Source organism: Acomys minous (genome assembly GCF_964271855.1).
Source record: "Acomys minous genome assembly, chromosome: 8".
NCBI lineage: Eukaryota > Metazoa > Chordata > Mammalia > Rodentia > Muridae > Acomys > Acomys minous.
In genome coordinates, this window is record NC_140489.1 from 103612150 (window position 1) to 103640075 (window position 27926).

General features: G+C 45.9%; 1 protein-coding gene across 2 annotated transcripts in view; it reads left to right on the forward strand.

The window, feature by feature from the left end:
- The window catches only part of BABAM2 (BRISC and BRCA1 A complex member 2), a 383154-nt gene that overhangs the window by 345570 nt on the left and 9658 nt on the right, over positions 1-27926 (forward strand). For both annotated transcript variants that reach the window (XM_084792766.1, XM_084792765.1), the window contains exon 11: positions 10014-10167. In XM_084792766.1, coding sequence (XP_084648892.1) covers positions 10014-10167 — 154 coding nt within the window. The remainder of the gene's footprint in view (positions 1-10013; positions 10168-27926) is intronic.

Here is a 27926-nt window from a genome sequence, read left to right on the forward strand (position 1 = left end):
AGGCTGGTACAGGAGCAGGAGGATCCAGCTCTATCAGCATGGCTTCCTTTGTGCTGCCTCATGGGCGGTGCTTGGAGGAATGGTCCTCACACTGGCTATACGTGTTGCCTTCTGTGTTGTGTAAAGGTTGTAACTAAACAGCCTTGTTTTTAAGGACTATTTTTAGCTTGAAGGATTTTATTCTCTTCATTAATCCTCATTAGTTATCCTTCAAATTGGGGCTATCACAGTGTTTGTAAATTTGTGTGGAGCTAGTTCAGTTTTTCTAAGACTGTAAGTTAAGCTGCCCAGTGTCATCCCCCCTTTCTTAACCAGAAACATTGCGTTGTCCTCTTCTAATCATCTACATTTAGTACCTTGTCCATGAACTCTTTTAAATTAAAAGCTTATGACGTTTTAGAGACTTGGCCCAGCTTTTAAGTGCCAGAGATTTTTGCATTTGAATATATTTTAATTTATTTAAGGAGCCTTTTAATCAAATACTTCCCTAATTTAGCCAACTTTCTTTTTTAATACCCCCAAGCCAGGAATTTGTTTATTATGACCAAATTCTTTTTTAGAATAGAACTTAAAACAGTACTGAATGCTATTTATGGCACTGTCTCTTGCTAGATTTCTTTCTGCATCTCAAAAGGGTGTGCTTCTTTCTTCCATGTCGAGTGCAGTCAACATTTCTTCACTGTGATGTGTGCCAGGCAGTCACTGAGTGTGCCCTGACTGCCTCTCCGTGGCCAGCTCCTAGTGGGATGAGCAATACAGCCAGCCCTCAGGGCGCACAGCTGAGAAGTGAAGTGTGCTGCCCCCAGAAGATGAAGGCGATGGCATGTGAGCTGTGTCTCAGGGTTAGAAACAGAAGAGATGCTGGGAATGAGGGTAGCAGAGCATAAGGGAGGCCAGGGCTCACGTGGGTGTGGCGGTGCCATCGGGAGATGCAGACTTCAGCAGGCAGCCAGCTGGCTTCTCAGAGTATGGACCCTGAGTTCTAGCGTGGCGCCCAGACCAGGGAGTATGGTCACTGAGTGAGTGATCCCTGAAGGCAGGAGACAAGAAAGCGGTCAGTACCAGGATGGGTTCCCAGCTGGGGACTCTGTGGTCCCAGTTTCAGCCACTGGCATTCTGTCACCCTCCTGAGAGCCTGAGTGAGCCCCACGTGGGAGCACAGGTTGGAAGCATACAGAGTTCTAGAACAGAAACCTTTCTTGACGCCTTCCGCCTTGGCGAGAGTGGCGCTAGAGAGATTCAGAAGAGCAAGGAAGCTGTGAGGAGAGGGCAGCTTGGCCTGTGAGCTTCCTGAGGTCAGCATCTGCCTCCTTCAGCTTTGCATCACCCTTTCCCATCTGTGTGCAGTAAGGGCAGGGAGTGGTGAGTAGAAACGAGGTTGGTGAATAAAACAAGTCAGGGCCTCTCTGGCAAAAAGTAGAAGCTTGCTGTATCTCTGCAGCTATCTATGGGGGCTTTGTTGACTTCTCTTTCTAAAGACTATTCCCCAGACTCCAGTTCTGATTCATCTTTTAACCTTCTCGACCTACTCAAAGTCCATCTGCTCCACAGCACTCTAACCTCAGCTGGAGTTCCCCTCTCCCTCTGTGTGCCTCATGTGTGGATTCAGGAGGCCCTTCCCTTCCTCAGGCCTTCCTTGCCTTCCCTGGGCACGCTCATGGGCACCCTCACTCTTCCCTGTAGTCTACAGACTTCAGGCTTATTTTATTTCCTGAAAACTGCCAAGCTTTCCTAACCCTTCAGTTTTATTTTAAAAAAACAAACAAACAAACAAACAAAAACCTACTTGCACACTTTAAAGAGTAGTAAAACCTGGCAAAAACAGTGCCAGCATCTTTGAAGCCCTGTGCCACCTCTTCAGGGAAAACTGCTAAGCTGAACTTTATGTTAACTGCTCCTGTAGTTACTGTATCAGCTTTGTATCCATAAATAGCAAAATACTTAGATAAACGCAATACGCAATCTAGCAACTTTTAACAGGTTGTGAAATTGATATAATGCGTTCTACTGATTGTTTCTGCTTCTTTGACTGTTCATATCCCAGCCCATAGTGCAAATTAATGGCAAAGTACATGCTTCTCATGTGTAAGGCCCTGAGTACAATCCCTAGCACCAACAAGCGGGGGGAGGAAGGTGAATTTCTTGCTCCTTACAGCTTTTAAAAATGATTATCTAAAGCTTGTACAAATATATGAAGGGTATAGAAACCTATACCATGTACCATCTTAGTTAAATTTTAATATATTGCTATAATTGCTTCTGGTTTTTAAAAGAAAGAGCACAGTGAGTGCCCCTCAGCATCCCACTCCTCTCTTGTTCTCAAACTCCCCAAAGTACGCACGGCCCTTGGCTTAGCGCTGGTCTGTTCTGTGCATGTTTGTGTGCTTTACTCCAAAGGCACTGGAGCAATGTACAGTCATGTGTGCATGTTTTGGATTACATAAGGATGTATTAACATATTCATTTTTATCTTGCTTTGTTCGGTGAATATTGTCTTTGAACTTTGTGCTCCTTTGCCCATGATGCCCTAGCTCACCCCTTAAACTACTGGTGTGGTTCTCTACGGAAAGATTAAACCACTGTATGTTTATCCAGTCTCCTGCTGGTCTATATTTAAGATGGTTCCATCATCGTCACCATCATCATCATCAATGATGCTACAGCAAGCTCATACCTACAGCTTCTAAGGCTTGTGTGGTAGTCTTTTAGGCGGCATTTGCTGAGTGGTAGAGTATATGCATCTTCACTTTCGTGACATCAGAGGCTGAGCCATTTGTGTTCTAGCGTCAGTGAATGAGGACAGGCGGTCTATGCCTTGGACAAGCCCTGGGCATTGTCTGACTCTAGGTGAGCCCAGTACTCCTTTCATTCAACAGCATATACTGAGTTATTTCCCATGTGCCACACACTGTGCTAAGTGCTAAAAACATGAAACAGTGGAGCCTCAGCCCCCTTCCTAATGGATCCTCCGGACATCTGTAGTAATTGCTGCCTGGGGAGGCAGAAGAAACTCTGGGACATCTACAGTGTCAAGTTCCATAGTGGTGTCACTGTTGACTTACAGTTGGAAATTTCTGTTCTTACAGAAAAAAAAAAGTTCAGCCAGGTGGTAGTGGTGCACGCCTTTAATCCCAGCACTCGGGAGGCAGAGGCAGGCAGACCACTGTGAGTTCGAGGCCAGCCTGGTCTACAGAGCGAGTCCAGGACAGCCAAGGCTACACAGAGAAACCCTGTCTCAAAAACCCAAAAACAAAACAAACAAACAAACAAAAACAGAAAGAGAAGTTCAGCATTAATATATCCACTCTGAGTTTGCTTACGAGGGCAGGCGAGAGGCCCGTGCTCTGCATGGCCAGCTGCAGCAGTAGAACCTCTGCCTCTTCCATGTGTGCCCAGCGGCAGGAGGTAAACCCCACCTTACTCTTCAAAACTCCGCATTTATACAGAATGAAGAATTGATGCTGAGGTGGAGTTGGCTTTAGAAAAGGGCTGGCTGGGAAATGGAGCCATAAAAGAGAATCTCTAGTGCATGGTGACTGTTGGGCCACAGCCAATGGCCCTGAGGACCTCAGCCCGCCACAGCAGTGTGGGGAGCAGGGCCTCCAGGTAGTAAGCACTTGTGAAATAGCAGGCTAACCCTTCCTTAACGCTTGAGACACCCTGTATAATGTTCTTTAAGAGTGTTCCATGATATGAAGGCTGAGGGTTTTTTTTTTTCAGTGTATTTATTGAAATGTGGAAATGTTTACAAGGTTGAGAAAGATTTCCATCAAGATAATTAAAATGTAAGCACATGAAGGCTTGCACTATAATCATGAGAAATGTGTGTAGTGTGGAACTCTATAAAACTAGATTTAAAAAAAATAGGAAAAGTGGAATAAAGGGAAAGAATAAATATTTATTTAATACCTGCCTGATTTTTGTTTAACCCTGTCAACAAACACAATGAGGCATTAATTATTACTTTCATTTTTACCTGTGACATTACTAATAAATGGTGGGCCATTTTTATCTGATAGCAAGGGAATATAATTCTGTATCCTTTCAAAATGGGATATGCAGCAAATTTCAGAAAGCTTCACACTTCAGTTTAGTAATATTCAAACTACAAAGATAACAATAATTACACCATCAAATCACCCGCACACTCACATGTGCTTACATACACACACACTCATACATACCAGCTTACACACACACACACACGCACATGCACAGTAAACATTTAAAAACAGTAAAAAGACAACTGGTTTATCAAAATCTAGCTCTGCTTTTCCTTTTCCAATCAGAAGAGGCAGCTTAAAGAGAGATACTTCTGAATTGGAAAACTTTATTTGTATCTTTCAGAAAGGAGCAGTGTGGTTAGCTCCGGGTTAGCTTTCTAGTGGCTGGAGTCCATGTGTCTCAGAGGTCATAACTGTTAATAAAGTGGAGGTGGATGGTCACTACATGGCAGTCTTTCCACATGGGATGGGGCAGAGCTGAGAATGAGATGTGCACAGGCTGTTGTTAAGAATGAATTCCAGACACGGTGTGATAGCATATTCTTGCATATCTAGCACTTAGGATACACGCTGCCATAAGTTCAAAGTCAGTCTGAGCTACATGGCCAGTTCTGGGCCAACCAGGACTGCACAGTGAGGCTCTGCCTCAAAAAGTTCAAACGTAGTCATCCTTGGGGGGCTAGCAAGGTGTTAAAACTATCTCATAATGCCACTTGAAGGAACCGAGAGGCCTGGCACTGGGAATGTAACCCTAACCACCAGTACGTGGGTCTGTGAGAATCTTCCCTCCTAATCTGAGACCATGGGGGCGGGCAGAGGGGTATACAGCTTGTAAGGCCTGAAGAAATGAAATAATGGCTTGTGAATAATGGTGAAAATATTTGATGATGTGACTCCCAGGGAAGCAATTATGGTTAACCCCTCATTTGTTTGGCATTTTCAAGGATTGAACTGTCCCACAAAACCAAATTTTCCAGACAGCTAAAACTTTCCTATTTATGTCTCTTGAATAGTTTTTAACCATGCTTGATGGAAATGTTTCTGAACTAGATTATTCCGTTTTCCTTCCTTCTTGAACAGAGAAGCTGTAAAAAATAAGGTCTCCTTGGATACCTTTGACCCTAAATATAAGAAAACCTGATTGAGCGAGGTTAAAATAGTACAGACTTGTAATCACCTCAGAAGACACAAAACCCCAGAGATGATAAAGCCAGCAGCTCCATGATACCATCCATCCTCCTCAGGGACACTAGCTGGGGGCCACAGCTCAGGACCTCACGTGATAGGACCAAAGGCTAGAATGAAATGGGGGCTTCTGCCTCCACACATCTCTAAGCAGAGTGGAAAATATTTCTCAGAAAAGCCCTTCCTTACCAACTTCCCCTCAGATCCCACTAGGAACAGTGAGTCCGTTTCCATGCTTTGGGGGAATATAGCTCACTTGTAGAGTGCTTGTCTAACTTGTGTGAGGCCCAAGCTCAGTCCCCAGCACCGCCAACAACAACTGCATGCCCTGCCTTCTCGGAGTCTAAGAGAATCAAGCTCCTGCGAACTAGGTCCCAGAAGGGAGCTCTGCTCATGAGGAGATAGACAGAGAAAGACTGTTAGCTTGGCTACCAAGGGTGGCTACCATGTTTATGGGGATTTAGGCTGAGGGTGACTTGGATGCATACACTAGAGGCCTCAGTCTAGGATTCCCCCTAACTGCTTCATTATTTCTTATATTCTCCTTTCCCCAAGCCAGACTGCCAGTTGTCAATACATGCTGCTCAATTGCTTTGTCATTTTCTCGCTGTGATTATGACATGTTTTGTTTTGTTTCTGAGGATGAAAAGTCCTATAACCATCCTTGTTTGAACTATGCCTAAAATATTCTGAAAGTCAGTCACACTGCCCTCCCTGCATATCGGGTGCATGGGATGGAGCTCCCTTGCCTGTCCCAGGGCCATTTTTTTGTTCCATGTTGACATAGCTGAAGATGAGAGAGGAGGGTCCTGTAGAGCCTTGCGTCTGAACTGCCTCTGTTCTAGAGGCTTCCTATGGTGAACTGATGAGCGTTTGGGGACAGGCAAGCGAGGCTCCCGAGGAAAGCAAGCCGCAGCCACACACTGAGGCTTACCGTGCTGTAGACAGAGGCAGCATGCTTTGTCTGCCTTCAGATTCTCTCATTCTTCCTCCTGCTTGTCACCTGGAAGCCACCATTACCAACATGGCAGTGCCCATCTAGAATGCAGCTTCATCATGCCTTTCTCCTCTGGTGGCCAAAGCCATGTGGCTAGACTCCAGAACAGCCCAGTTAATGTAGAAGAAAGTGTTTGCTGTGACTTATCTAGGTTATTTGGATTTCTTTTTTTTTAAGATAGGTTTTTCTGTGTAGCCTTGGCTGTCCTGGAACTCACACTGTAGGCCAGGCTGGCCTCAAACTCAAAGATCCACCTCCCTCTACCTCCTAAGTGCTGGGGTCAAAGGCATGCACCACCACCTGACTTTTTGGGGTTTTGAGGGGTTTGTTTTGTTTTGGTTTTTGTTTTATTTGTTTGTTTGCTTGTTTTTAGTTTGAGCAAGTTCTTAAAGAACCATAAGCACTGTTCAGATCTACTGAGCCAGTGAAGGCCATCCCTTCTGCCCATAGAAAACTGACCAAAACTCACAGGAGAAGACAACAGGAAGCCATTGGTAAACTCACCCTGACAATAAGGAGTGAGTGGACCACAGGGAATAAACTCACCCTGACAATAAGGAGTGGACCACCGGGAATGATCTTGCTCTAGGGGTCAGCCCGGTGCCAGTCACTTGCAAGAAGGCAAGGGGTTAAAGTGCACCATTTGCTACACTCAAACTATGAGACCAAATTGCTTCGGCTCTATAAAGTTCCTGCAGAACAAGCTAGCTGTTTGAAGGCCGAAAGTAATTATTTTTCATCAGGTAACCTTTAAGTAAAAGTTAAGTGACAGAAACATATGGAGATAAGGGAAAACAAGTTTTGGTTTTGCTAACTTCTCATTAATTTGTACCACTCAGATCTTATAAGGAAAATGCAAAGTATTTCTGAGATATTTTAGTTATTACATCATTTTATGCATAGAGTAGTTTTGAAGAAGCTACTATTTTGTTAACTACTGACTATTTTAAATACAATATAATTTACCTGAGCAAGGATTCTATAGCTTTAAATGTTTATGTTCTCATACATGAATTATCATATAGACAACTTTTATCTCTAAAATCCTTTGATAGTTCCTGTTCTTTACTACACAGAGAGTTTTCACATTTGAGCATTGGCAAACAGTGACACACTGTTCGACAAATCCCCATAGAGAAAGAATCATGTGATGGATGCTTTGGGGAATGATGATGGACATCAGCTTAGGGCTTGCTGATATCTCAACAAAAACAAAAGCCAGATATCTTACTTGAGTGGGTAAATAGATATTTATGGTTTTATTGTTTCTGGTACTCATTGGCATTTGAGTCAAAGAAGATAGTTCAAAACTAGGTGAAAAGTATTTCTCAACATATCAAATACCAATATCAGCAATTCACTTCTACAAAAAAAATAATAATGGGAAAAGCCAGCAGGCACTCCAGCCATATGTAGTGATGTGTGCCTGTAGTTCCAGATACTCTGGAGCCGGGACCAGCGGATCGCAGAAGCCCAGGAGTTTGGCCCAAGCCAGAGCGCTGTACCGAGACCCAGTCCTGTAAAGGTTCTCTTTTCAGAGACTGGGAGAATGGCTCCATCTGCAAAGCTCTTGCAAGAAGACCTGAGTGAGCCATACACACAGCTGGGTGTTGTGACGTGTGCTTGTAATCACAGCTGAAGAGGCAGGTGCACAAGGACTCTTGGGGCTGCTGGCCAGCTAGTCTAGTCTAGATGGTGAACCTCACACCACTTGGGAGACCCTTTCTCAAGTTAGGTGGATGGTGTTCCTAAAAATGACAACTTTGAAATTGTCCTTTGACCTCCACAACAAGCACTCGTGCACACACACACACACACACACACACACACACACACACACAAATTTCTTTGTTTTTAGGAAAATGTATTTTAAAGCCCCCAAAAGCCAGTAGTTTGAAAGTCACATAGCCTGTAATAGTGTCTGCATTGCTTTTGATAGTGAGTGATGGCTGTTTATAAATTATTGCATTGAATTCTATTATGTGAAATTGTTATTTTTTTATAGGTAAGCTAGCATATTAAATACTTTACTATTATTAATGATTGCTTTGGAGTTTAATCTGAATGTTGTTTGTTTTGTTTTTTTTGAAAACTGCAACGTAATATGGAGATTGCAGTTAAAGTCAAGGAAAAGTATATTTGAACGGGTATTTGTTTCTGAAAATTAATCAGAGGAAATTAAATGAGTATCAGAAAGGACATAAAAAGGTTAGAAAGCAGTATTTGTTCAGAGTAATTGGAGATGTTACAGACCGAGCCTTGTTCTATGAAAGAACCCAAAAGAATTTTCTGAATTGAGTTATTTGTCACTTAGACTGTTCTTCTATACTTTCATTGTTGTGTGTTATAAAAATCTCTGCTTTGGCAAAAATAGACATGTATGGAGGCTTGTATTGTGACACTGAGAAATATGACTAAAAAGTGGCCATTCTTGGTCTTGCCCTCTTCTTTGGTGGTGGTGTGAGTCAGCAGTAGAAAGCCCCTGTCGCTGAGTCAGGCATTGTCAGAGTGGAGTACGCTCAGGAGTCGGAGAGGCCCTACAGTGGCACAAGTTTTTGTTTGAGGGAATTTATTGGTGGTGGTGGTGGTGGTGTGAGAAGTCACATATGGGGAAAGCACTAGCCCAGGATCAGCACTGCTCACCCCGAGGGAGGGATAAACCCCACCCCATCAAGTACATGACCCTTTAATGCACATCTGCCTTGAGCAGCTAACATTCTCACCTGGTCCTTTACAGCGGAGCTTCTGCCTTACCAACAGTTGTAATTGCAGCGCAGTTATAAGCAGGTTATGTGAGTGTCTTTCAGTGCAGTATCACTCGGTCGGAGCCAGAGATTTGAATCATGGCTCTAGATTCTATCTCCTGCTGCTGCCCATCTATGAGAAAGTTGGGAAATTCCTTGCAGTTTCTGGTCTACTCATCTGTTAAGTGTACATTACAAAATAATGTCCCCTTTGTGAAGTTTTAACAAAGCCAGAAAAGTCTATACCCATCGTTATTGCATTTGTTCACGTGCCTGTCCTCTGTCCTAGAAACAGATGAATTTACACAAACAGCGTCTACCTCAAAGAATGTTGAAACAGTCTGTTTCTGGGGATGATTCGCCACCACTAAAACCAACAAGTGATTTTATTTTTAAAAATTGACTTAACCCCAAAATGAAATGATAAAGCACATAATACACATTACGGAGGCTTAGACTCGGCCTTGTGTACTAGGAGCACAGTCTGTGTTCAGATTTGTCCCTCTCACGGCCCATTAAGGAGCTCCCTCTGATTTAGGAGATATAAATATATGTGGGAACGTATGTGGAAAAAATGGAAAGTGCTGAGTGTGGAGATTCACTGCTTGATTGGAAGCAGAATGATAATTTTATTTTTCTGGCAGTCTAGATGGCGAATCCTACAAAGTAGAGATATTATCAAAGGCCCTCTTGGTCGCTTTTCCAAGACGGTCTTGAAAACCGCCTTCCCTCCTGCCCTCCCCCAACAAATTACAGATGAGGAAGACACTGCTCCACCCTTGAAGCGCTTATGACTTAATAAAAACTTAGGACAGTTACATGGCTAGCGCTGCAATGGCTGATGGGTAAGGCCAGGACCCAGGAAGTCAGACAGTATGGGGTGCCGTCCCGGCTGTGCCTAAGCTTCCACATGTGTCCTGGGTTCCTGGGTCCCTCACTCCACAGCTCCGACCTAACCCTCCAGCAGTGTTTGTGGTTGCAACTCTCATGTACCCAACATTCTGAGTTAGCAAACATCTTGTCTTAAGATGTGTTTATTAACTCTAACTTTCTTTCCTTTTTTTTTTTTTTTTGTCTTTCCAGTTGACCTGCCCCTGTTTTTCCCTCGAGATCAGCCGACTCTCACATTTCAATCTGTCTATCACTTTACCAACAGTGGACAGCTTTACTCCCAAGCACAAAAAAATTACCCATACAGCCCCAGATGGGATGGAAATGAAATGGCCAAGAGAGCAAAGTAAGTGGACCCATTGTTATTTCTTCAGAGAGGAGCTATGTGTGTCCTGTTCCAGGGATCACCAAGCCACTGTTCACTAGGCTGAATCCTGTCCTGAGCTTGGTTGGTTGGTTGGTTGGTTGGTTGGTTGGTTGGTTTTGGTTTTGGTTTTTCCAGACATGGTTTCTCTATGTAGCCTTGGCTGTCTATCCTGGACTCTCTTTGTAGACCAGGCTGGCCTCGAACTCACAGAGATCCACCTGCCCCTGCTTCCCGAGTGCTCAGATTATGGATGTGCACCACTGCCACGGGCTACTGGGCTTACTTCTTAAGTGCTATTAAACCACAGCAAACCCTACTTCCTCACCAATTCATGGTTGACTGCATGCCGTAATGGCAGAGTTAGTAGGCACAACAGAGCCCATTGGAAGTCAGAATTACCTCCAGCTCAGACTCAGCAGGTCCCTTATCTCACCTCCTCACAGGGGAGCCAGCCTGGGTCTGGGGTCCCCTTGTCCTGTTTCTGTTGACTGGCTATGAGTGGCCTTTTTGGTAAGTGGATTGTAGGAGATGTGAGAACTCCACCTTTCTATTTAGACTAGAAAAATACTAAATAGCAAGATGAGCTGTAGATAAATAATGTCAATAATAAAAATGTTGGCAGCTACGTGTATGTATTTAAAATGGCAAATTTCAAATATTGGCAAACAGAGTCCCTGGTGAGTAGTCAGTATATGGCTTCAGTAGCTACTTTTTCATGGGAGGCTGCATCTCTTACGTTATGTTACATTTCTCCTGTGTGTTGCACACTCGGGTACACAGACCCCTTAGATCTGCAGCACTGCTAAGGAAGTTGTACCTCTAAGGAGGCTGAAGTTAGCTGACTTTCTCAGTTGAGTGTAGAAAGGCTGTCACTTCGGACATGAGGATCAGGTTGATGCAGAGATGGACTGATCGCTCTTTGTAGGTAAAGACTTAAGTGTCTGGAACAGGAGTCTCTGGACCATTGCCTCCTAGACTGAAGCAGCAGTAGGCTGAAATGGGAGTTTCAAAAATCAGATCTTAGTGCGCCGTGTCTTAGTGTGCTGTGTCTTAGTGTGCCGTGTCTTAGTGTGCCGTGTGTTAGTGTGCCGTGTCTTAGTGTGCCGTGTGTTAGTGTGCCGTGTCTTAGTGTGCCGTGTCTTAGTGTGTCATGTATTAGTGTGCCGTGTGGAATTCCTTTATCACTCTGACCAGCCACATGCTCATTCCTGTGATCCAGCTGAGGGGTGGGGGGCCAAAGAGGCGTAGGAAGGACAGCTGTCTAGGAAGCATCTCTTCATTGCTCATCATGCTTAACATGTGTTGAGCATCTACCATGTTCCAGGCACTGTGGGCCGTGCTGAGGATGCCATGATAAATAAACTGCAGACTTACCGTGGTCTGGTGGAACCTATAGCCCAGCAAGGAGGTAAATCAGACCATATTCCTGACAGCTTTCAAGTACCTATTACAAAAGCTGGCCTTCCTGGCCAGAAACTTCTCGATTATTAAGACGTCTTGTTCCTGCCTCCTATTCCCTGTTGCGTATTTTTGTTCCCGGGGGGCAGGGGGACCTCCTGTCATCTCCCACCGTTTTTATAGTATAAACCCCTCATGTATGGTTTGGTAGGCTTAGGGTTCCACAATAGAGTGCCTTTCTCCAGCACTTCAACCACCCAAAATTCCTATGTGCAACGCAGAGTTGAAATCAGAAACTCCTGCGCCTTTCTCCCTGTATTTTCCCCTTATATCTAGTATACTGAAGTCTGAAATTCTATTTCAGGAATAAACAAACATATGCAAATGTATCTAGTAACAACTGTTAAGACCTATGTTGAAATGCAGTGGAACAAAGGGAATATAAAGCAAGTTTCTGTTTGAAGTCTTGCAGTTGTTTAACTTTCTGGGCTTTTCCTGTGTATACATATGATCTGCTCTTAGAAGCTGGGCCATTCATTATTTGTGGTATGTGCTCCAGCGTCTGAACCAGACGTGTCTTTGTGGTTTCCATGGCGAAGCTATCTTGGTGTGCGTGTGTGTACTTCTTAAGCAGGCATTTTAGCATGTATGAGCTGAGTCTTTAAGGAGCTGTAGACCACAAGCCTGTGATTTCAGTATAGGAGTATCATAAGCGAAGCCTGTTTACCTTAACAGATTGGTTCAGACTTTCAAGAGACATTTGCTTTATGTTAACACCAGTCTAAAGAAAACATCTGAAGTTGTGTTAAGAAAATCTGCCTTCGAGTTTAGTGAGGATGAACCCATTTTAGATGTAATAAAAGAGATAGCCAGCAGCTCGTGCTAGAAGAAATAGGTTAAAACTGTGTGGCTGCACGAGGCTGTGTCAGAAGCCAGGTAGTGGGCAAACAGAAGCAAGACTTGTCCTGTGGTGCAGTCTGAAAACTGGCGGAAAGGCATGGAGGAAAACGTTGAACAAAAAGAAAGGTCAGCCGAAGCATTCCTTGCATGCCCCGTCTCTGCATCCTGTGAAAATACTGTACACAGTGCATAAAAGGCTATAATTCACTTGGGGAGCTCTGCCCAGCACATAAACACTCCCGTGGTTTAGAAGAGCCGCAGAGCCCTCTGAGTGAAGTCAGCTGTTTATCATGCCGGTGAAGAGCAGGGTTCTAAACATGTGTCTGAAGGGACGCTCTCTGGCATGAGCAGCCAGGGCTTTTCCTATCACAGCGCTTCTTGCTCATGTCAGCGCAGCCAGTTCTGCCCTTAGCAAATACAACACCCTAAAGTGACTAGGCACAAGCTCTGGGGTCATGCGTGCCCCAGTTCCGACCACAGAGTTTAATCCTGTAAGCTCTGTAGCCTTGGGCAGAGTGCATAATCTCTCTGAATTTCATCTTTTAAGACAGGGCTGTTCTCCCCGCTGTCAAATGGACTTGCTAGGAAGGGGCAGTCGGTGAGGTAGCATTGAAGAGTGGGAGGTTTTCCTCTGCGCCCTCCTTCAGTGCCTGCACTCAGGGCTCTGACCCCCACCCCCAGCCTGCTTGCATTCTGTCTTCCTCAAATGCTCTCAATTCCCAGGGAGCCTTTCGCCACGTCTTCCCAGCCCTGTACTCTGCTCACATGTTCTTCTAGAATCTCTTTTATGTTATTTTTACTTTGTTTTCACATCTTTATATATGTCTGTTTTCTTAACCAAATGGCGAGATCTTTAAAGGCAAAAGCTTGCTGTAATTATCTTTTTATTGTAGTATAATTTGTGTATCATTTACAATGTTGTGGACAGATTTTTTTTTTATGTAAAGACTGTCTCTGCCTTACAATAGCTCAGTTTACAATTTCTGAGCTGTGTAGCGGTCTGAAAGCCATATATATTTGGTAGAACCCATACTTTGATTTGAATTGTGATATTCTTGTGGGCTACTGTTATTTAATCCAGTGCCATATGCTGTTCTAGAAAGCAATGGCTAGCCACAGGTCCCAAGGAGGGAAACGCAATAGTCTGAGATATGCTATTTTATTAAACTCTGCTGCCCGATAGCTAGACATATCAGTGGAGGTTTTACTAAGGATATTTCATTCTTTTTACCTTCATTATTTATTGTTTGGGGGACTTGGTTTCCTCCTTTTACCATGTCATTTCTAGGGCCTGAAGTCAGCTTGTCATGTTTGACAGCAGTTAACTGTACCTGCTAAGCCATTCACTGGCCCACAGAATATTTTCAGCTTATAGTGGGTTTATTGGGCTATAACCCCTTCAAAAATTGAAGAACATCTGTTGCTTAAGTTGATAAAGTGCAGACATACTTAGAATTCTTATGTCCTTTTAATATATTGGTCCTTCTGCCATTATGGAATGTCTATATCTGGTAAGGCTTTTTGACTTGAAGTCTTCTTTAATGTTAAAATAGTAATACCAGCTTTTTTCTACATATTTTGTATGCTGTCTTTCTTTATCCATTTTCTTTTATTTAGTCACTATCTGTATGTCCTGAAGCCTTTTATAGATTTTGATTTTTTTAAAAACTAGTATGATGGTCTGTGTCCTTTAATAGAATTGTTTAGTTTGTTTCTTGCTTTTTCATTTTTTAATATATTTTGGTTTTAGTTCCTTTGTTTTCTCTTCCTGTGTTCTCTTGGTTTATTGACATATTTTTTTCATATATCTTTCTGCCCCTTTTGACTCTTACTAGCTTCTTAACCCTATCTCTTCATATATTTTAGTTAAAGCAAATATAACCTTTACCTTGACACATGAATTTATATTAATAATATCTATTATTAATTAATATTACAATGTTTCATACCTAATTTAAAAGCCTAAATCTAAAACAAGACAAATCTCTTTAGGCCTTCAGTTAGCCTTTGTGCTACAATATCTGTAAGTTTTGAGTTTGCATTGAATTCCACAAAAAATAGACTTTTAACAGTTAATAGCTTTGATTTTTTTTTTCCTAAACAAAGGAAAACTACAATCCAGTTCATTCTGGAGTTTTTAGATAAAGGTAGTAAGGAGTCATTTCCTCCCCAAAGAGGGAAAAAATGTATAGGACCTCACTATGAAGCCTTAGCTGTCCTGGAACTCCCTATATAGACCAGAGAGCCACCTGCCTCTGCCTCCCTACTGCTGGGATTAAAGGGTGACTCTCCACACCCAACAGAAACTTATTTTTAAAATCTCCTTTTCAGAACAAACCATCAGAGATAGCATAGCCAATGTATAGGCCAAGAACTCAGAGACTTACAGTCCTTAACAAAAGAAAATCTGTCCTGCATGTCGTTCAGGTGCCCCTGCCTTCTCTGTAGGCTTCACCAGTGCCCTACATCCCCACTGTCACGGCGTGACTGCAGCAGCCCTGCAGAATTTCTTAGTCTCCTTCATGTATATAAAGAATTCCCACGGGTACATAGCTAGCTTCTTGTAGAGCAAGAACTCCGCCACTCACTGTACATTCACAGACAGACAGACACAGTCCCCACCCTTTTTACCATTCGCCTGAGGCCCCTTCTGTGGGGACCTGGCATCCAAATAACATTCTGTAGAGAAGAAATGTGTGTGGTAGTTTAAGGGCACCGGCCTTGAAGTCCTGGCAGCTGGCTTAAACCTGTCTCTGTCACTCAGTGGCTGTGCAACTTCGGGGATATGTGTAATCCTCCTGAGTCTTTGTCTCTGTGTCTGTAAACTGGTAAGGACTTGCATAGAAGGCCACTGGGTGTCACACAGGGTTTATGGTTCTCTCTGTTGCCCTCTAACAAATCACCACCAACTTGCCACCGTAAAGCACCACAGGCTATCGCTCCAGAGTTTTGGTGGGTTAGGAGGCCCACGTGCCATGCATGGGTCCAGACGGCTGCAGTTAAGATTTAGGCTAAGACTTTTCTAAGTTGATTCAGGATGTTGGCAGAGTTCTGTTCGCTGTGGTAGTTGGATACAGGTCCCTCTGTACTTATGCGATCTCACCTGGAGATGACTCTCAGTAAGTAGAAGCTGGCTTCATTCCCTGCTGGCCCCTCTGTTTTTAAGCCAGCGGCAGGACATCAAATCCTCTCATATTTCCAGTCTCTGATTTGTGTCTCTGGCCTACACACCCAGATTTAAAGGGTCCATTCCTCAGAGTCAGTTAATCTCCCTTTCTTAAACTCATCTGTACCAGATAAGAAAACCTAATTGCCTGAATGGAATCCACTGGTTTCAATATCTCAGTTGTTACAGGGAGCGTAGAATTTTAGAATTCTGCCTACTGTGTAAGGTGATGAAGGTGGATGTCTGATGGGGTCTGGCATGTCATGAGCACGCAATAAATAATAACTGCCATTGTGCTTCCTTATAGAGCAAAGATTATAATTTTAAAAGGTATAGCATCAACACTAGGGCACACCCCAATAATAAGCTCCAAACCCCAGTGACCTGACCAGGGACTCTAAGACCTTAGGCTACTTGCTCCTAAGGTTTTCTGATCTTGATGCCAAGCCAGTTAGTGAAAAAATGGGGGGGGGGGGGAGATCTCATTCTTTAATTGCTTAATTTGTATAAAACTAACCACTCTAAAAGACAAAGCAAAAAGCAAAATAAGATCCCTGGTATCATGTAGGTAACTTACAGCTATCTAAATTAGAGTGGACAACCTTTTTATAGTACAGGCTGGTCAGTGAGATGGTAGACAGCATGGTTATTAGGGGAGTCTATTGTGTACAGCATCAGGTTGGCCCCAGCAGAGGGCTAAGGAAGATCTTAGAATAGAGCTGAACCCCCAAAGCACCTACTTCAATGGTTTGTCACACATAAAGTCTATAATATAAAAAGAATCACTAAGATAGTTCAAAAATAGCTCCTTAGACAGCACATGGAAGTAATTCATCAGGAGCCTTCCCAAACTATTTTCCATTGCCCTTCTTGCCTCAAGGTCAGAAAGAGATGTTTTCTTACTCTCCTAAAGCAGTCCATGGCTTCCCATATGTTGTTTTCCACTATACACTCTTTCATCATTTGACTTCCAGTTGTGCAGAATAATTTTCTTTTAGCGAATCTTCTTTTTTAATTGTATATTATGGATTATTTCAGTGACTTTTCATTGTTGCTATTTTAATAGTCTCAAATGTGCTATGGGTTGTTTGGGGTTTTTTTTTTTCCTTCTAAGTTCTTATTACCAAATATTCTAATCCAGTCTCATTCATTAGTCCTTTAAATAAAACAGCTAAATATAGATCGCCTCCTCTTGAATCAAGAGTTGGAGATAGATGTGATATCAAATTGTGCAGCCCCAGCCCCAGCCCCAGCCCTCTCCATGGCCCCTGAGGTCCCTGGAGGCCCCAGGACCCTTTGCTACAACGTGGAAATCCTAGTTCCAGTTTGGCCCTCACAGCAGGAGGGGTGGGCTGTAGCCTGAGACCTCCCCAAGACCAGGACGTGCCATCAAGTGGTTCAAGTCTGAGCTCCTCTGTGTGTTTACTTCCCCAGGAGTTGGCACCCTTCTTGGCTGTGGTTAGCTCCCAGGGCGCCTGCTGATGCCTTTGTCTCTGTTGAGCTTGAGCCCTGCCAGTCCCCGTGCCCAGTGAGCTGGCAGCTTGGGAAACCACTAGCTCCATGCTGCTCACCCTCCTCACACACTCTCAGTTCTAGGAAATCCCTGGTGGGGATGTGATAGCTCTCTCCAGGCCTTGGCTTTCTTTGGCCTATCCCTTCCCTTCATGTCTGTGTTCCTGGAACGCCAGCCTGACATCTAAGGATGCGAAGTCTGTCAGGAATGCAGGAGTTATCGTAAGCTCTGCGCAGTCACACCCAGAGTCCCCTGGACAAAGGGGTCAAGGCAGGCAGGAGGAGCCATTGGCTGAAGGCAGAGTAGCCCATGCTAGACTCCAAAGAAGCCCATGGAGTCAGACCTTGGGACAAACATACAGCCCAGCCCCTTTGGTGACTCATGGTCTTTCTTTGTCTCTTGCTTTGGCCACTTTCCTAGGACCAGTTCCCTTTAAAAAAAATCCCAACCTCATCTCAACTGAACTCCCCTTGGGAGAGCAAAGGGAAATTTTCAGGCCTTGGGTGCCTGAGCACCCTGATGACAGTCTAGGACCCAGCACTACTAAACTGACAGGACTTCAGAGGGCTGTAGTCACCAAGGCCCAACACCCCTGCCTGCCTGCCTGGGTTTCTCTGTGAACAAGTTCCTGCATCCCTCGGAGCTTTCCTTCACGGGGTTTAGAAATATAGAAGCTGTGGAAAGAAAAGTGAAGGAAACAGCATGGAGCGATTGGCTCCTCAGAAGTAAACAACATGGAGTGATTGGCTCCTCAGAAGTAAACAGCATGGAGCGATTGGCTCCTCACAGAGAATCGGTTTGAAAAGTATCTTCAAGGGACATGGTTTGTTTTCACTGACAGAAGAGGGAGCACCAGGCATGGGAGGAATCCAGTTCCGCCTGACAACAGGCATCCTCTCCAAATTGCGTAGGTCAGAGAGAGTGTGTTATTTATTGGAGCCTGACATCTGTTGCTAGGATGTGATAAGCTCCACTAAAAAGCCTGCCCATCAGTCACACAGCTTCATCCACCATACTGGGAGCCTGTGCAGCTCTGCCTGTACCAGGCACCAGCATTTGCAGCCCTGGCCTGCCTCCCCTCTCTCTGGGAAAGCCAAGCAAATCCCCTCACAGGACCCTTGGTCCATCTTTTCTCAGGCCTTCTTCCTTCTGATCCTCGGAGGGCTGGTTTTGAGCTCTCTGTCCAACCTGTTTCCTCCGTGGAAAACAGGATTGGGGCTTCAGTTTTCATTTCAGTCATCAAGCCAGAAGCTGGCCTATGCTAGGTTTATCAGGGGAAAGCTAGTGTGTGTGTGTGTGTGTGTGTGTGTGTGTGTGTGTGTGTGTGTGTGTGTGTCTGTGTGTCTGTGTGTCTGTGTGTGCACATGCCCGTGCATGCGTGCATGTGTGTGCTCATATGTACATGGGTATGAGTATGCACCCATGTGTGTGCGTGTGTGCATGTGGTGTAGGTGTCTCTGCTGGGGAAAGCTGTGTGAGGACTAGTGAGTACTGAGGCTTGTGCTCTGCCATGGGGAAAGTGTTCACCACCACTAGGTACGGTTGTCTAATTATTTACAAGTTAGAGTCAAATAAAAAGAACGAGTAGAGATGTTCTGGTTTGGGGTTTTTAATAACACACCAAAGAGGAATGTATTAATAAGATCAGAGTTCTCTTTGAAACCATTGGAAGGAGACGTGTATAGGAAAGCAAAGGAAATGCAAAGAATAATGGTTATGAGCTAGGAGGCCTGGCTCTCATCCAGGCACTACTCTTAATTTCCTGTGTGATCTTGGGAAGGGCATGTCATTGGGACCCTCATCTAAAAGCAGCAGGCAAGTAAGTACCTACCTGCCACCACAAAACTCCCATAGATTGGTGGAAATTTTAAGTGAAAAGTGTGTTTAAGGTAGCTTGGCATAGTTTTTCATCCATATTGAAAAACACCCGTCCCTGTTACAGAGGTCAGATACAAATTGAAACCTTACTAAATAGAATTAAGGACACTGTGTACGTGATGCTGTTTGTACAGCCTGCATCTGGTATTTATAGAACACTTCAGCTGTGGAATGTGCACACATATGCCCCGAACACAACGCCCTGTAAAATCATTCTAGAGGCAGTGCATTTTCAGATATCAAGTTATAACAGCTTCCTGGGAATTAGACGTGACTGTTCAGATGTGTGTGCTGGCTTCTGACACATGCCACCAGGGCTGCTCAGAGCTGTGGTGTGTGATGTGGAGTCTCGCCAAGGCTAGAGGGCCCAGGCTCTATCACTTCTCATTAAGGCAGGGATTCTAGAGAGGAGGAGGGGGAGGGGAGGAGGAGGAAGAGGAGGAGGAGGAGGAGGAGGAGGAGGAGGAGGAGGAAGAGGAAGTCGTCTCATCAAAGGATGGCCAGAGAATGTTGAGGACCATTCACACTGTGCAGATCATAGTGATAAGCACAGGCCCTGCTTCTGCGGGTGCAAGATTCTCTCTTGTCTGTTATCTGATTATTCAGCACAAGGCCCACTGATGGCGAGAACTAGATTCGTGCCTGCTGAAATAGGGTTGATAGAAATAAATAGTGACAAGGCAAATAGGTCTCTTGTCTCTCCTCAGTGGTCTACAAAATCCATAGCCAACAGCAGAGCTTGGTTGGGAGGCAAAGCAAGAAAGTAAGCTTGTCATTGGGGACAGCTTTAGGACATGGGACACAGAAAGAAAGAAAAAAAAGTTAAAAATCAGCTAGTACAGCCAGCTAGAAATTTGATAAACTGTAGCTATTGTGATGACAGTGAAATTACTGGCTTAGAGTTGACATCCTCAGTGCATCAGTTTTGTTTCTTGGAAGAATCTGGCTAAGACGCACAGTACAAAGATTAGAACCCTGTGTCCCTGAACACTGGTCCAAGATGATGCCTAAGTTCTGTCTGCCCTCCCACCTTTCCCCTGCCTCCTGTGGCCCCTTGAGGATGGGAGCAGCAGAGTGGAGTCGGCCTGGGGTGAGGAAGCGTGCATGTGTCCCCACTACCCACCTGAGGAGTGGCTTGAGATGACCTTTTTCTTCACGACTCACCAGGAGGCTGAAGACCTTGATGTCCACAGGGTGAGACCAGGGTATTCGTGAGCAGAAATAACTCTCTGAGAGTCTAAAGACCCAGTCCCAAAGACTTGTAAGAGGAGGTAAAATACCCACATAGCTAAACTTGTTATTGGGATTTGTAGATGAGGGAAAAGAGTAAGGGATATTACAGTGCAACAGGCCAAAAGTATGGCCCTTCACAGTAACCTCCAAACCAGCAGGGGAGGGAATGCATGATGAGAAGTGGGCAGAACATTCCAGTGACTCCTATCTTCCAGACAGACACTTAGTCATGCCCGCTGGAAAATGGAAGGCAAGAAAGCAGAAGTCGGTCAAGAGATGCCTAGGTAAATTTTATCTAAAGTCAGTTCTGAGGGGAAAAGACTAACTCATTTCTTTATGTCCCATGGAAAGTCAGTGCTGGCTGCCCAGCAGAGAGAAGCAAGGCATAGCAGTTATGTTATGAGTTGCCAAATCCATTCAGCAAATATATAGGAAGTCAAACATGTGCAGAGCCTTAGGGACCCCAGCATGTGTACACACACACACACACACACACACACACACACACACACACACACACACAGAGTTACCAGATACAGCAGTTCAAAATGCAAAGTGCCCAGTTAAGTAGTGATAAGTAACAAATACATAAAGTATCTCCCCTGCAGGACACATTGGACTAGAAAGTCCAGTGTTGTTTGTCTACAGTTTGGATGTAGTGGGGGCTCCTGTGTTGAAGGGCAGTCCCAACAGTCAGCCAGAGCGAATGCAGGAGTTACTCTTCTTGTCTCTCAGGTAATAAAAGCTCCCCCTAGAGGACCTTGGGAAGATGGGGCGGTGCTGCTGGTCCCCACCGTGTGGGGGTGGGAGTGGGTGTGAAGCAGGAGGAATGTCCTGTGCTGGTCTGCACATCCCTCCCGGCTCACCGTGTACCTAAACACAGACACAGCTCAGCCCTTCCTGCCTCTGCTTGACCGTCCCATGGAGGACTTTCCTCTAGAGAACAGTCTTGCAGACAGTTGTTAGAACAAACCCAGCTTCCATGGTCCAGCGACTTATCGCCCAGAGTCAGAGCCAGCCTCCGAGTAGATTGAGTGTCCTCTTCTACAGTGTTCCTCCTGGACTGGACCCAGCCCCCACTCCCCAAGTGGGGTGCTAATGGACTCGCTGATCACTGCTGGGGCAATCGAGAGGACAATTAAGAAACGAGGTGTTCTGCCCCAGTCCCCACAGTTGGTCTGTCTTCTGCTTTGGGCTGTTGGTGGTTATTAGGGGACCTCAGAGTTCCCAGCACCCTTGTTTCTGAATGGTTTCTGTGCAGTGCATGATAAGCCATCTCCAGGCTCCGTCTGGTGCCCTCCCCTTTGACATGCCATGCTCTGCCCTTTGTTTGGATCCTGCTCCAACAGAGCATGCTGGTGGGAACCGGTGGCATTTCCTAAGACCTGGCCGATCCTGGCCTGCCCCGTTCATGCTTCCTTCTGCATTCTCTGCCCCACCCTGACCAAGTGTTCTGTGGTTAAGATGGAAAATCAACCTTAGGGAAGATAGGCTTTTAACCTCAGTTGCAGGGGAGGATTCTGTCCCTTTAACCCGAGGTGAAAATTAAAATAACGCGGGGCGTAGGTTTGAACAGAGTTGCACCCGTGGGTTTAAGAGTGACTTTGACCTCTTATTCCTCCCAGACTAGAATGATTATCCAACTGCCAGGGAGTTCTTAGAGGAATCACTTCATTAAATGGTGTCACTGGCAAGGTGGTATTAACCCTAAGACCAGTTTTATCTGAATGTTCTGAAAGCAAACTTGACCGTGCAGGCAGAGCCAGCCCACGTGGAAGCCCAGAGCGTGGTCATGGGATCTTCCACTCTTTTCATTTTCTTGTTCTTGCCTCAGCCTGTCATGAGACCAAGAAAACTTGTTTTGAAAATGCTTGACAGCCAAAACAACCTGTTCTCAGCCTGGACAAGAGGGCCTGTCCTCCCTGGCCGTTTCTGTGCCGTCGGATGTTGGACCAACTGCTGACTGGAAAAAACGAATCCGCTGCTTTTTCTTCCCCTATTGTTCACAAACAAGTGCCAGCAGCCTTCCAGTTCCTCTTGGCCTCTTTTCCCAGCCCCTCTCCTGAGACACTTTAACACTGTGTCTGAGTCTCACTGATTAACGACCACGGGCAGCATACACTAGGAAAGCCATAGCCCTGCTGAACTGGATAGCCCAGCTTAGACAGACCGTGGCCATCACAGACGCATAACCTGCGCTTTTCCACTTGATTGTTGGTAGAATGAAAGTGTCACGTAAGGTCTCCAGTTATCCAAGTGGCCATGTTTCCTTCAACTTTGGTGGCTCTTGAGCCTGCTCTGTTTTCCACGTGAAGCTTTGGACAGCCACATGATTCCCTGTGGGAGTCAGTCCACCTCCCCTCTACACAGAGATGGTACAAGCTAGCTAAGGGATCAGTGGACAGTCAGAGGCCCACGCTCCCAGCACCTGTCTTTATGAATAAAGTTTTATCGGAACACAGCCACGCCCCATCCATTTGCATCTTTTCTACAGCCATGATCGGTACAGAGAATATTTGAATTGTTGTGGCAGAGATATGACCTACAGGCTGAAAATAATTAGTGCCTGGCTCTTTACAGAATATGTGCTGACCTTTAAACTGGAGGTGCTAACCAAGTTCGAACAAGGACTTTGGCCCCTGAAGTGACCAATGAGGAGCTGAGTAGAAAAAGGGTCTCCTTCCTTCTCCCTGTAGTTGGCAGTACAGAGCATGCTCTGGCACTGTTGAAGTCCACAGAGGGTGGGGAGTTCATTCTGCTGTTTCTACAGGGTTTATTTTGTTGTGCGTCCGTATCTGCTCATTGATCTGGTGGCTCTGACAGCCATGTCCTACCAGTTTTAGTAAAAGGGGGTGGGAGGAGATGGACAGACACTTCTTGGCTTCATGAAACTGACTGTATTCAGGGGCTTGGTTCAAGGTGGGACACCCATCTGTACCCACATGGAAGGGAATGCTGATTTGAACACTGACTCATCTGCTTGGTAAACATGGTGGGTAAGGGAACCACATGCTGTCTTCAAGAACCCAGATGCCTGCCCAACCCTCTCCCACCCCTGTTCTGTCTGGATCTGCCTTGTCTCCCAGCCTAAGCAGTGGAGTGGGGAGGATGGCCAGAGGCGGTGAGGTGGTGGGTAAGCTCTGCTAAGAAAGCCAGCACAGGGTCCTAAGGGGGCCTCTAAAATGTGAGCTGGAAAGCCCAGAATCCTTTTCACCTTTTCCACTCAAAGCCAACGCAAACAAGGTCGGCATCACTTCTCGTGCCGCCCCTGTTCTGTACCAGTTCTCTAGTGACCAAAACTGCAAAGTCGGCCTGCAAGCACACCTCGTGCAGGCTGCCAAAGGCTGCCTCTGCCCGCTTTAGGTTGGTAGTTTCACTAAAAGCTTGGAATGAAGCTGTCTCTTTTCTCTGGGCGTATGACTCTGAATGAACACACAGCCCAGCAAGCTGAGCACAGGCTGGCCATTAGCCCCCACTTGCTGCCACTGCATCACCAGCTGCTGCATTCCCAGATGCAGTAACAGCTCCTGACACTCACTCAGTGTGTCTACAGAGTCCTATAATATGATCCTTGCCAGCCAGTAGTGTCCTTGCCTTTGAGATCACAGCAGGCAGGGCTAGTCTCTGGCAACACCCTTTCATACCCATCCCTCCTCCCCAAGCAAGCCTGCAGTAAGAACATGGCTCCCAGGCTCAGGGATGGACGTTGGGTGCCCTGTGGCTGGGAGCAAAGTCATGGTCCTCTTGTTCAGTCTCATGGGTTCAGGCCCAGATTCTGGCCCTTCCTTCCCAACTCCTAACCTAATGCTAGCTCAGCTTGAGGAGCGCACATGAGTTTGCACTTTGTGCTCAGAGGCCTAGAGTAGGGGGCTCCTCATAGAGGGAACTGACCTCATTCCCAAGGCACTGGGGTACATACTGCCCAGTGGGTACAGTGATGGCATTCCCCTGGGATGCCACCCACCCACGCTCACACAGTGTACCATCACAACTGTCTGCAGAAGGCTGTGATGCGTTCCCTGTGGATACTGCATTGTGGTCAGATCTGATCCCACTCCTCAGTTCACGTTGTAAATTATAGTTGGATCAGGCATGTGAACAAGTTTTTGAAAGATTTCCGTCCTCCACCAGGGCTCAGCCTGAATCTGCCATTGGTTCCTGGAGTTGAGATGCTAGAGGAGGAAGGAGAGAGCTGGGCACCTACCTCAGCTAAATCCTTTATATCTATTTCCTGGTTTTGTTCTTTGTTTGAAAGACTGTGGGGGGGGGCTGTCATTCATCACTGTCTTGAGCCCCTAAGATGTGTAGAGCACCCTGCTAAGGAACAGTCACAGTCGTATCCTATGGATCTATCACTTCCCTCTTGGTGACCTCAAAAGATAGAGTGGGAAGATGAAGGGCAGACATGCGCATCAGCACCATGTACCCCATGGGGAGGCAGGGAGGTAGGCAAATGAGGTCAGTATGGGACTGGCCATGTGTGGTAGCATGTGACCCACCCAGGGCCTGAGGGTAACAAATGCTTCTGGCTATAACTGTGCTGCTAACAGTAACCAGGCTCCTGATGTTGCTGAAGAATGCTGTGGTGGCTGGACACAGGACTGAGACAGCACTCTAAGGGTCCCATCATGTAGAACATGGTGCAGCTCTCACTGTGTTCTTCCTGTTTCTTGTCTAAGCTTCAGCGGCCACAGAAGGCACCTAAGACCCTCCCAGGCTAGTAGTGTGCTACTGGCAGGGCCCTTGGTTCCATACAGGTCCCTGTCTGCCTTGCTGTGAGCCCATTTGTTCTTGGATATTATGGAATGGAGTAACAGGATCTATTTATTGTGGCGTAGTATAACAGGATCTATTCTTTACATACTGTTATTTGGATTACAGTGAAGTTATTTTTAAAAGCACATTATAAGTTGCAACATACCAAGTGCCAAGTTAGTTCATTCACTTAACCAACAGACACTGGAACCATAATGGTGCCAGGCATCAGTTAGACAGTGGGTCCAGATCTCCCTGAAAGCTTTTCAAGAAGGGCAGAGACTCAGTTGGTAAAGTGCTTGCCACACAAGCATGAGCTCGGCATTTAGCCAAGCATGGTGATGCCCACTCTGAAGCCCAGCACTGAAGAGGCAGAGACAGGATCCCTGGGACTCACTGGCCAGCAATTGACTGGAGCCTGAGAGCAAGCCTCAGGCACTAGTGAGAGACCCTGTCTCCACAAACAAGGTGGACAACCCCTGAGGGAGGTGACCTCTAGTCTCAGGCGCACATATGCACGCACACCTATGCACACACATCGGGAGAGAGGTTGAGATTCTGAGAACAGTAGAGTGGGGCTGGAAAGAAAACCAAGGTGGCTTCAGTTCTTCCAGTGTCTGGCATTGTGCTCCTATCACCCAAAGCAGAGAAATAGATGGAGACCCAGGGACTTCCCCCCAAAACACTGGGAGCAAGTGACAATCTGTGTTTGAATTTAGTTCTGCTTCTAAAGTTCACAAGCTTCCCTCACAGCAGGCAGCACAGTTGCAGGCAGGGTGTTCTCCTTGCCTCAGAAGAGCCAGGAAGGTCTACTGCCAGTCCCTTTGTCTTTTCCCATCTTCTCTCAACAATGGCCCAGACCAACGCCAAGTTTGAGACCAGGCTATAGCAATCATGTAAAGTCAGAGCAGAAAGTGGCTGCCTCCCCACAAGCCATCCCTCATGCTAACCTGGGAAACAGCACTGAGTGTGTGCCTAAAACTCCTTCCATGGTAAGCCACTGTGAGAAAGGGCTCACTCAAGCAGTGGCCTCTTGGTAGGGGAGGGTGGGTGCCCTCTCAGGCAGTAAGCAGAGCAGCAAGGATCCAGAAATCACCTGAGAGTGGTGTTGGCATCTCCAGAAGAGCTGGCTTCTTGAAAATCAACCTAGCAAAGGATTCCATGTGCCCCTCTGCCTCTCACCGGGGCCTGGGGCCTCCTGGTCTCCAGCTCCTAGCGCCAGAAGGTCTGGGACTCTCCAGTCTTTGTTTTGGTTCCAGGTCGCCATGATACATCCTTTCCTTAAGTTTAATACCAGGAATGTATTCCAGTGAAGTGGAGCAGGAGGACAAACAAGAGGGGACCGAAGGAAACAAACAAACAAACAAAACCTGGAGAGATTATTATTTGGCAGGCTGTCCTACAGAAACTAGTCATGGGAATTGACTGTTCTTGCTCAGAGTTAAGACTAGAATCCTAGCAGGGCGTGGTGGCGCACACCTTTAATGCCAGCACTTGTGAGGCAGAGGCAAGTGGCTCTCTCTGAGCTCAAAGCCAGCATAGTCTAAATAGTGAGTTCCAGGCCAGCCAAGACTACATAATGAGACCCTGCCTCAAAAACTGCAGGGAGGGCTGGAGAGACGGCACAGCAGTTAAGAGCACTTGCTGATCTTCCAGAGGCCCCAGGTTGGTTCCCAGACCCACGTGGCAGCTAACAATTACCTGTAACTCCAGTTCTAGAGGATCCAGTGCCGCCGTCTCTACGTACCCTATAGACCACCAGACATGCAGATAAGGCACAGACATAAGGCAAGCAAAGCACCTTTGGACATAAAATAATGAAATAAAAATTAAAACCTAAAGAAGAATAGACCCATGGGTGGACTCAGATTATAAGTCAATGGTAGAGCTTTTACTTAGCTCTATCACTAAAGTAGAAAAAGAAGAAAAGAATAGTTCCTTAGGAAGAAAGAGCATCCAACCCGTCAGTAGTCAGTCCTTAAATGGAAATATGGAGTATTTCTGTGTCACTGAGATGATGTACCAACACCCACCCGCCCCCACCCCAAAATAAGCCAAGAAAGCAAACTAGGGTTGGCTTCCAGAGTCAGAGCAAAGAGCCGCCTAAAGCTTGGTAGAGCACAATACCAAAGCCAGAAACACCCAGGAGACTCTCCCTGGAACACTCAGGGAGGCAGGGCCCAGCTCAGATAGGCAGCTCCAGCCACCCAACCACCACATGTGTGAGCGCAAAGCTCAGGGCTTGAAGAAAAGGAAAATGGACAACTTCTATGCAATTACTGAGCTCCCCATTCTGAACCGCACCCAGGAGTGTCATGGCTCACAGTGTCAGGGTAAGCCCCACCTCCCAGCCTGCTAAGGTCCCTCCCAGCTGGATAGCTAGGGGACATTTGACATGGGAAACTCCGCTGTAGGGCCTGATGCTGGCCCAGGCCTCAGGAGAAAAGGGGTTGGATTTCCAAGAGGCAGAAAGGCCTTCCAACATGCTTCAGGGCACAGGAAAGTATCCTGTACCTGCAAAATAAAGGGCCTTCTGCCTAGCTGCCTCCCAGACTTGTGAATGAAAATTAATTATTGTTTGTGATACACTTTAAGATCCCCCGATGAAAGGCCTTGTATACATGCAAATTGTTATTATTGTTATTAAAGATGCTAGACATCTGGCCTGCTACATAATGCCCAGGGATAGATCTGAGCAGAAAAGAAAGTTTCTCACTGGCCGGAATGAGTAAGCCTAGGAGGGCTTGGCCCATAACTAAAGCCAAGCACCCAGCTCCCTCCCAGGGCTAGCATGCAGCTTTCTGACCTGGGAGTCAAGTGTCTACGTGTTCTCTGCGGGACAGGATCCTGCTTACATGCGTCTTTTACCCCTGCAGGAACAAGCCATTCCTTAAC